This window comes from Trichomycterus rosablanca, chromosome 18 (genome assembly GCF_030014385.1).
Source record: "Trichomycterus rosablanca isolate fTriRos1 chromosome 18, fTriRos1.hap1, whole genome shotgun sequence".
Lineage (NCBI taxonomy): Eukaryota > Metazoa > Chordata > Actinopteri > Siluriformes > Trichomycteridae > Trichomycterus > Trichomycterus rosablanca.
Genome location: NC_086005.1, coordinates 21,803,530 through 21,814,804, shown reverse-complemented (window position 1 = coordinate 21,814,804; position 11,275 = coordinate 21,803,530). Strand labels below are relative to the sequence as shown.

The window sequence follows — 11,275 nt, the reverse complement described above, 5'->3', positions numbered from 1 at the left end:
CTACAAATGAATTAGAGTTTAAAAGACCCTTAGAATACTCTCTTGATATTGTTATGTTAAGCAATGGATACACCACCATAACTGGAAGCTCTAGGTCTCAGTTGTATTCTTTATCCACTGAGATTAATAATAGATTTATAATTAAAAAGACAATGCTCAACTGTGGTAACAGCGTTAATAGATTTTCTCATTAATTATTCCTTAGGGAAATGTGCAATGTGTATGAGGACCCATATCCAAAAAATCCTGTGGGAATGTATTTATAGTTAGGCACATACAGTATATACATCTGGTTGTAAATATTTATAGTTGCTAATTTATTTTTTTTATTTACCATAGTAAATAGTTAATTTGTCCAGCACATCCCACAGATACTCGATTGGATTAAGATCTGAGGAATTTGGAGGCCAAGTCAACACCTCAAACTCGTTGTTGTGCTCCTCAAACCATTCCTGAACCATTTTTGTTTTGTGGCAGGGGGCATTATCCTGCTAAAGGAGGCCACAGCCATCAGGGAATACCATTTTCATCGGTCTGCAACAATGCTTAGGTAGGTGGTATGTGCCAAAGTAACATCCACATGGATGGCAGGACCCAAGGTTTCCCAGCAAAACATTGCCCAAAGCATCACACTGCCTCCGCCGGCTTGCCTTCTTCCGATAGTGCATCCTGGTGCCATGTGTTCCCCAGGTAAGCGACACACACGCACCCGGCCATCCACGTAATGTAAAAGAAAACGTGATTCATCAGACCAGGCCACCTTCTTCCATTGCTCTGTGGTCCAGTTGCCGCTTTCGGCAGTGGACAGGGGTCAGCATGGGCACCCTGACTGGTCTGCGGCTATGTAGCCCCATATGCAACAAACTGTGATGCACTGTGTATTCTGACACCTTTCTATCAGAACCAGCATTAACTTCTTCAGCAATTTGAGCTACAGTAGCTCGTCTGTTGGACGGACCACACGGGCCAGCCTTCGTGCATCAGTGAGCCTTGGCCGCCCATGACCCTGTCGCCGGTTTACCACTGTTCCCTCCTTGGACCACTTTTGATAGATACTGACCACTGCAGACCGGGAGCACCCCACAAGAGCTGCAGTTTTGGAGATGCTCTGACCCAGTCGTCTAGCCATCACAATTTGCCCATTTTTCCTGCTTCTAACACATTAACTTGGAGGATAAAATGTTCACTTGCTGCCTAATATATCTCACCCCCACTAACAGGTGCCGTGATGAAGAGATAATCAGTGTTATTCACTTCACCTGTCAGAGGTCATAATGTTATGCCTGGTCGGTGTATATACGTAGTTGTGTAGCATTATAATCCCAAATATGTTCTCATCTCACTGTAATGCAATTCTGGATAGATTAAATATGCTATAGTTTATTAGAATCTGCCTACTGAATCAAGAAATGAGTGAATTAATAAACCTTGTGTTGTTCATCCAGTGGTGTGATTATTTAGCACATGTAGGATCACTGTTACTGTAGGATAACACACAGTTAGTGTTTGTTTTAGGCTATTTGTTTTAGTCTGTGTGTGTGTGTGTGTGTGTGTATGTGGGTGTTTGCAAGTCTTTAAATTAAAAAACAAGACTTTTTTCATGTCTTTAAAATAAGAAACAGATAAATAATTCATTAAAATATTCATTATATTTCTTATTTTTACTGTTACAAAATGCATGCCTGGTTATCCCACCCACAAGACATCTCCACCCCTTTCTGTTTGTTTGGTGGGCTTCAGAACTGATATTACTATAGGAAGAGTATAAATATGCCTGACAGTGTTGTCATGTATATTGCTATACTGTCTCGGCTGCAGAAGGTACAGTATAAAATAAGCACAGTACTATTATTTTATGTACAAATAATAATCTTACGTTTGTATGTAAATTGTATATAGATTATTATTTTTTTTTTTTATCATCAACAGGTTTTACAGCCAGATAACATCTAACATGCCTTCCTTTGGGTCTGCCTTTTCTGCAAATGCGACATTTATTCGCCCTCCCACCTTTTACATCAACGGATTTTACAACATTCCCCACACAAAGTACTATTATGTATTTCTGTGTTTTGTCTATGCTGTGACAGTTTTAGGGAACTCTTTCATAATGTGTACTATCTATCTAGCACGTACTCTCCATACAGCCAAGTACATTGCTGTATTCAACTTGGCTTTCTCTGATTTATGTGGAAGTTCTGCTCTCATTCCGAAGCTAATTGATACATTGCTTTATGCGAATCAGTATATTTCCTATGAAGCATGTCTGGCAAACATGTTTTTTGTTTTGTTTTTTATGACCTTACAGTCTCTTACTCTGCTTGTACTGGCCTATGACAGGTTGGTTGCAATATGTTTTCCTTTGCGGTATCATGACATTGTTACTAAAGCAGCGATGACTTTGATCATCGGTGTTACGTGGATTTTCTCTATATCAATCATAGCACTTCTTGTAGCTCTGATAACCAGACTGTCCTTTTGTAGATCCACTACTATTGACAGCTACTTTTGTGATCATGGCCCTGTCTATGTTTTAGCCTGTAATGATTATTTTTTAAACTATCTCATGGCTGTTGTCAGTTTTATTGTACTGGCTTGCCTCCCAATGGTATTAATATCTGCCTCATATATTTGTATTGGTATTGCCTTGCTTCGAATTTCACACGGAGTTGAGAGGAAAAAAGCTATGAAAACCTGCACCTCCCACCTTATTTTAGTGGCAATATTTTATCTCCCATTTTTTGGAACTAACGTTGCTTCTCTTACATCATCCTTACAAGCAAATAATAGGATGATTAACTCTGCTCTGACACAGACTATTCCACCTATGTTAAACCCCATTATATATACACTAAAGACAGAGGAGGTCATGCAGGCAATTAAAATGCTCTACAAAAGAGCAAAAGTGAAAAAAGTATGTAGGATGCCTTAACGTAGTAGTCAGGTTAAAATTTATCCATAGAAGGAGCAGGTTCAGTGTGAAATCAACAACGAAATTGATACATAATTGTTTTTTGGTTTAAATACAATACCAAAATATAGGCTGCATTAAAATGTAAATGCACCTCTAGTTATTTACCAAATGTAGCTATCCCAAGTCTCAGTAAGTAAAAGTAAATAAGACTTACTGAGAACATCAAGTTGATCACTTACTATTTTGATTGTTTGATTCTCAGCATTAGCACATTTTTAAAATGTGTAGTAAAAATCACATGTGAATTTTAACATTAAATTGTCAAATATAAACATATAAACATACTACCTGCTGTTAATAAATGTGGAATTAGTGTAAGCACGTTGAATCATATTAAGTTCTTAATATAGGTACTGAAATAGGTACACTTTTGTTTTTTATTGTATATTTATTATCACATATGATTGGAATATTTCAAGTCAATGCCTGTATCGTTTACCTTCCTTAGTGTGGCTTATTTTGGTTGTGCTTACTTAAGTTTTTTAACTTAGCTATAAAAGGACTTGATGTCACAGTGTCATGTCTGGGCCAGTTTTACAGGAGCCCAAGAATGGCACTGAATTAGGTATAATGTTTATGTCATGTTTAAATAATATAATGCTACAATCAGCAAGTACATAACATTTTGCAACCTTTCCAAAACTCGTGTGCTTCTGCATGACCCAGTGTCACTGTTAAAGACTCACAAGCTCGGAGAAGCTGTCTGTTATCGAGAACCGAAGTGAGCACTAAATACAGAACCCGGTTCTCCTGACTGTAATGAGCTTTAATAGAAGCACAGACATCAGCACCGTCCGTCTCACCCCTCACACCGAACCCAGAAAACACGTGTTTATCCACCAAAACATTCACCAGCGCCTCCTTAGCGCACCCCATCATCGTTATACACAGAATCCTCGATTAACGAGCTGATGCTCACGGGCAGCGCCATTCTGGCTCAAAACAGTCCAGGAGGCGTCGAACAAATGTGAACAAAATGATGCCTTTTTAATATAACATGTTTATAGTTAATTATGAAAGTGTAAAAGAATAAACTAATCATGTAGTTGTTTATGGGGAAATAGCTGTTTTTACTGTAGTACTGTATACCATACTCTTATACTCTTAGCAAATTGATGTCCAGCTGAGTGGCTCAGACAGAATAGTTTACCAAAGGAACTAGTTGTAGGCCCAAATTGTTATAAATACATTGTGTGAAGTGTGTTAGAAACAATGAGTAAGCAGACATTATTTCTGCTTGGAAAAAACAATGGCAAATTATGATTTAGATTACACTTAATTTAATGAAATGTTATTTACTGTGTTCATACATCAATTCTTTGATACAACAGGTGAAATGCTACTAAAACAGAAATCAGTCCATTGAATCATTGATCTGATTTTTACCCTATTCAGTTTATTATTTTATTGTAATTATATGGTTCTTTAAATGGTTTGCAACACATTAAAACACTGGGTCGGGATCACGCTTACCTCTTTATTAAATCCTCTTTATTTAATAAATGGTAACTGAAAACAGCAGCTGAACCAAGTGGAGTGTGTTTAAATTTTTGATATAAAGGTCTTTAACACCCAAACTCTCTTATTACACAGCCATGCTGTTGTATCACATGCAGGATCTGGCTTGGCATGATAAACTAAGCATTGAACAATGTAAAAATGTAGTTCTTCACAATGTGTATACATCCTTTAGCATTAATAGTGCACTCACAGTTACTTATGACACAGGCACTAATACACCCTCATACCATGTCAGACCTTGGTTAAGAATTATACTAGTAAAAATCGGATGGTCTTTTCTTTTTAGGCCTGAAGAACACAATGTCATTTTTTTCAAACCAACATATATTTCTACTATGTATAAGTTTATATCAGATAAGCTTCAACCAAGGAAATCACTGTATTTGTTGTTCAACAAGAAAATGCCTCTTAAAGTGTTTGCTAATATAGGGAGGTCCAAATGCCTTAAGTTTCCGAATCATCTTATTCTAAGCATGTACTGTCATAATGATAAGGGTCTCAGCAATCCAGAGGAAGCTAAACATCAGAATTTCTTTTTAGAAGACGGAAAAGAACTGTGTAGAAAGAGAAAAACACCTTGCTTTATACTTCTGAAACAATGAACCTTTTATATGATAATATGCTTGTGATGGGGGGGTTACTGACCAAGCAGCACCCTTTTGGCATCTATGGCAATAACAAAGAAAATTGAACTTAATATTACATATAACATCATGTCACAATATTAGACTTGATCAGTAATTTTAAAGTCATGTTTTTGACTGGCTGATCCTGGGTCAATCTCCACTATCACAAGATGTCCAAGAAGAACTTTTGAACATTCTGCTAGCCGTTTAATCTTTTATTTACTTTTTAAGTAAATTAAATGTACCTAATTGACTTTAGTTTTTAACCTTGTATATACTGTATGTTTTACTCTTTGTATCTTTTTTATTATTATGAAACATTTATTTTTTCTCTTTTAAATAAATTATGTACAGTGGATTCAGAAAGTATTAAGACCTCTTGATTTTTTGTATACTTATTGTGTTGCCATTTAACTCATCGGTCCATAAAGATGAAGTGAGTTTTAAAAAAATACAGTGGTACCTTGAAACTAAACATCAGTTGGTTCTGGGAGTGGTGTTGAGTTTAAAAGGCGTTGAAGGATGTATGGGAATCTGTTAATGCGTTCCATGGTCCCGTGGACCTGCATAGATTTTAGCCTAGTGTAAAATAATGGGGTTGTTTTTGACGCTTATACACTGAAAATAACACAAATATAATATAAAAAACACTGAAATAAAAGCTGATTCTTACAATTTCTCAGAACTATAGTTTATGTACGCTTCAGGAAAATACCTTAATGATATTATTATTCAGTTTATTATCGGTGACCAGGTCACTGCTTTATTCTATTTTAGATTTTGCACATTATAATCCAGTCAAACTGTGGCATAAAATTATCGCTTCAAATAAGCAATCATTACTACTGAGACACTGGAATGTAGACACTGTAATACAGTTGTTGGTTGTTGTTTGAGATTTAATCAGTAAAGCCTAAAATCAGCACTGTAAGATGATTTGAGTTACATACATTAGTGTACATACTGTAAGTACTGTAAGTCCCATTATATTAAATGCCTCTATATACTATTAAATTTACTATACTGACTAAAAAGATGATACACAAAGTCAGCATGAGTGAAAACACAACACATTTTGTAAAACACAATTCTATTTATTTGAGAAACAATGTTATCTAACACATACAACAATTACTGTTTACTCAACCAACTAGTTAATCAACCTTCATGTGAATGCCATAAACTTTAGAAAGGTCCCAGCAAAGCACCACAAATTTAGACATCTAATTTCATCCAAGGTCAGTCATGATATCTCCACAACATAAAATGTGGACAGTACGGTAATTTTTGGCATGGTGGCATAGGCAAAATACCTGCTTTGCTAACCTGCCAAAAACATCTGGACTTTCTTCAAACTATTTGATACAGTGTTTTAAAAGCATATGAATCACAACCTAAATTAACTCAAATGAGAAGCTGTGATGAACAAAACACCTTGCAGTGTGTCTGTTTAATGCAATTCTGCAAATAAGACTAAACTAAAATGTAATGTGGTAATGTGGAAGATAAATATCAAATTATATACAACATTTAATTAAAAACAGCATGAAAATAGTGTTGAATAACTTTGTTCGCTAAATAAATATAAATGTGGTTTTACTTAAGTTTGTCATGTCTTAATAATCTAAAATTATTGACTTTCATATAATCACTTTTTGTTTTATGTAAATGGACAGACTAGTTTAAGCTGACAAAAGGAATACAATTTGATAGTACACCGATCAGGCATAACATTATGACCACCTTCCTAATATTGTGTTGGTCCCCCTTTTGCTGCCAAGGCATGGAGTCTGACACCTTTTTATCAAAACCAGCGTTCATTTCTTCAGCAATCTGGGCTACAGTATCTCGTCTGTTGGATCGGACAACACGGGCCAGCATTTGCTCCCCATGTGCATCTACCACTTTTGATAGATACTGACCACTGCAGACCGTGAACACCCCACAAGAGCTGCAGTTTTGGAGATGCTCTGACCCAGTCGTCTAGCCATCACAATTTGGCCCTTGTCAAACTCGCTCAAATCCTTCAGCTCGCCCATTTTTCCTGCTTCTACTTTTAACTTTTAACAAGAACATCATACTACTACGGGGTAAGATCCCTGGTGATCTTAGTAGTAATGATCTTTAACAATTAATTTAATACATTATTACAAGCTTTGTATATTTGCTGTTCATAATCATGTCAGTATACACTATATGAACAATTATATTAAAACAACCCTACTGATTAATGTGCTTCAGCCACAAAAATTACTAACAGGTGTAATAAATCAATTATATATAGGAAATTATATTATATTTAGGGTAGGCCTGTTCCTGTTCCAGCATGCCACTGTGCACAAAGCAAGATCTGTAAAGCCATATGTTAAAGCTTTATTTAAAAAAACTCCAGTGACCTACACATAGGTGAAAGAAATATATAGAGGTCACACCATTTTCATACCAGTTGTTTTTGAAATGGGATGTCCAACAAGCTCATGGTCAGGTGTCCAAATACTTTTGGCCATGTCGTGTATATCTTTTAAATTATGTGATTTAGATTTTGTATGTACCTATCTAATAACCTCTTCAAAAAAGCTAATTAAAATAATAATAATAAACTTAATATGATATATATTTATTTAGAAACAGATACAATATTAATTACCTGGGTCATACACTTTTTTTCAGTGCACCACTTTATCAGAAGCTGACGGATTTCTTTAGTCCTAAAGAAGTATATGAGTGGGTTTACTAGTGGTGGGAAGAAGCCATAAAACATAGTGACTACAAGTCTTTGGTCTACATTCCACTTTAAACTGGGAATATAAGGTGTGACATACACACAGACACGGGGAACATAATAAATACTAATAATACACAACTGTGTTGAACAAGTAGAGAAAGCTTTCAGCTTGGCCTGATTATTGGCTGTTCTAATTACAGCCACGATAATGCAGGCATAGGAAAATATTATAAAACCAAAAGGTAACAAAAGTACAACAGCAGCTAAAGAACTCGAAACATATGACACAAAGGTAATATCAGCACATGCTAAAGCATTCATCGACATGCTGTCACAGTAGCAATGAATAATTCGGTTCGGCCCACAGAACGGCAAATTTGCAGTTTGGATAGTGGTAATTCCAGGGGCGATCACTGCTGATGCCCACGAAAGCCCTGTTATAATACTCATAATCTGGTTGGTCATCAGTACAGGATATCTGAATGGAAAGCAGATAGCCAGATAACGATCTATAGCCATAGTCATCATGATAAGAGAATTCAGAGTGCCAAAATAGTGAATTAGCAGCCTTTGAAACAGACAAACGAAAAAAGGAATAGACCCATTGTTAAACCAGTAGCGAGAGATTATTTTAGGCAAAGCGACTGTGGAAAATCCGATATCAGACAAAGCTAGACTTAACATGGTGATGTACATGGGCTTCTGGAGGTTTGGTGCACATAAGAATGACACCACCAGAAGTAAGTTCCCTAGTATTGTTGTCAAGTAAATGATGAAAAACATAGCAGCCATTAAATTATAGTAATCAGGTAAAAGTCCTGGAAATCCAACGATGAAAAACTCAAGAGTGAGACTGCTCTGGGTGTTGTTCATCATACTGAAAACATACAGATACAATCAAAATTAACAGGTAAAATAGCTGTAAAAACTTTCCAGACAATGATACAGATATTAAATCTGAAAATTAAATCCAAGATTAAATAAACATTTTTGATGGAATGTTTTGGGTGGTTTGATTGGTAATTGCATGAAGCAGGCGACTGAGCATGTGAGCGAGTAAGTTAACAAGTGAGTAAGTGAATGACTACTAGTCTCACCTCATTCTCCGAGCTCTCAGCACAGACTAAAGGAACTCCGCACTCTGGTGCAGCCTTTTATTGTGTATGTCAGTCCATTAAAATGTCTTTAGGGACATTTCCTTCATTACAGATCAATTATCAGCATAAAAAATTGCAATTAGAATACGTTGGGACAGTATGGAAAATGCAAATGAAATAAAAATGCAGTGTTCCTTACATTTACACTGACGGTTATTTAATTGCAGACAGTTTGAACCCAAGATATTTCATGTTTTGTCTGCTCAACTTTTCATTTCATTTGTTAATATACATCGATTCCTGCATTTCAGGCCTGCAACACATTCCAAAAAAAGTTGGGGCAATTTAGGGCAGTGATGAGGTAAAAAAACTAAATAATGATTATGATTATTATGAAATAATGATTCAGTGCGTAAAGGCCAAGAGCGCAAGCTTAAGCTGAACGCCGTGATCTTCAATCCCTCAGACGGCACTGCATCAAGAACCACCACTCAACAATAGCTGATATAACCACATGGGTGAGGGATTACTTTGGCAAACCTTTGTCAAGCACTACAATACAAGGTTACATGCATAAATGCCACTTAAAACTTTACCATGCAAAAAAGAAGCCTTATGTTAACCATGTCCAGAAGTGGCATTGACTTCTCTGGGCTCGGAGGCATCTAGGATGGACCATCACACAGCGGAAACATGTTTTGTGTTCAGATGAATCAGCATTCAAGGTCTTTTTTGGAAAAAATACACGCCGTGTGCGCCGGACCAAAGACGAAAAGGACCATCCAGACTGTTATCAGAAACAAGTTCAAAAGCCAGGGTCTGTCTTGGTATGGGGCTGTGATGTGTCAGTGCCCTTGGCAAAGGTAGTTTACACTTCTTGTGATGGCAGCATTAATGCAGAAAAGTACATTGAGATCTTAGAGCAACATGTGCTGCCTTCAAGATGTCATCTTTTCCAGGGAGGTCCATGCATTTTTCAACAACAATGCAAAACCACTTGCTGCACACATTACAAAGGCATGGCTGTGGAAGAAGAGGGTACGGGTACTGGACTGGCCTGCCTGCAGTCCTGACCTGTCCCCAATAGAGAATGTGTGGAGAAAAAATGCGACAACGACTATCCCGTACTGTTGCACATCTTAAGACGTGTTTGCAGGAAGAATGGGATGAAATAAAAGCTGAAACACTAAATCACTTGGTCTCCTCGGTGCCAAAACGTCTTTTAAGTGTGGTGAAAAGGAATGGCAACATTACAAAGTGGTAAATGCTTTACTGTGCCAACTTTTTTGGGAATGTGTTGCAGGACTGAAATGCAGGAATGGATGTTTATTAATAAATGAAATAAATGAAATATCTCAGGTCCATCCTGTTTGCAATCAAATAAAAGTCAAAGTAAATGTAAGGAACACTGCATTTGTATTTTATTTGCATTTTCCATACTGTCCCAACTTTTTCTGATTTGAGGTTGTACAATCTTCTATTAAGGCTTTTTACAAACAAATTTTGGAGTGTGTCTGGTGCTGTTTGTGTCTATTTAGTCAAAACTGTGAGAGATAAGCACTCTGTGAAGGCCACTAAAGTTCTTCCAAACCAAACTTGTCAAACTATGTCTTTATGTTTTGTGCATCGGTTCATGCTGAAACAGGAAAGGGCTTTTTTTAATAGTGGGTGTGGTTGAAACATATACACCGATCAGCCATAACATTAAAACCACCTCCTTGTTTCTACACTCACTGTCCATTTTATCAGTTTCACTTACCATATAGAAGCACTTTGAAGTTCTACAATTATTGACTGTAGTTTATTTGTTTCTCTGCATGCTTTGTTAGCCCCCTTTCATGCTGTTCTTCAATGGTCAGGACCCGCACAGGACCACCACAGAGCAGTGGTGGATCATTCTCAGCACCACAGTGACTCTGACATGGTGGTGGTGTGTTAGTGTGTGTTTTGTTGGACCTAGTTGGTCCACCTTGTAGACGTAAAGTCAGAGACGATCGCTCATCTATTGCTGCTGTTTGAGTTGGTCATCTTCTAGACCTTCATCAGTGGTCACAGGACACTGCCCATGGGGCGCTGTTGGCTGGATATTTTTGGTTGGTGGACTATTCTCAGTCCAGCAGTGACAGTGAAGTGTTTAAAAAATCCATCAGCATTGCTGTGTCTGATCCACTCATACCAGCACAACACACACTAACACACCACCACCATGTCAGTGTCACTGCAGTGCTGAGAATGACCCACCACCCAAATAATACCTACGGTACTCTGTAGTGGTCCTGGGAGAGTCCTGACCATTGAAGAACAGCATGAACGGGGGCTAACAAAGCATGCA

General features: G+C 37.2%; 2 protein-coding genes across 2 annotated transcripts; one reads left to right on the top strand and one right to left on the bottom strand.

Moving 5' to 3' along the window:
* Positions 1 to 1,948: 1,948 nt before the first annotated feature.
* LOC134332339 (olfactory receptor 1E16-like) lies at positions 1,949 to 3,121 on the top strand. The gene is made up of 2 exons (XM_063013943.1): positions 1,949 to 2,905; positions 3,089 to 3,121. Exons 1-2 carry the CDS (start codon positions 1,955 to 1,957, stop codon positions 3,119 to 3,121), a joined length of 984 nt encoding a protein of 327 aa, XP_062870013.1. The 5' UTR covers positions 1,949 to 1,954.
* Positions 3,122 to 7,738: 4,617 nt separating this feature from the next.
* Positions 7,739 to 8,722, bottom strand: LOC134332723 (olfactory receptor 1E5-like). The gene has a single exon (XM_063014477.1). It carries the CDS (start codon positions 8,720 to 8,722, stop codon positions 7,739 to 7,741), a length of 984 nt encoding a protein of 327 aa, XP_062870547.1.
* Between the last annotated feature and the right edge of the window lie 2,553 nt (positions 8,723 to 11,275).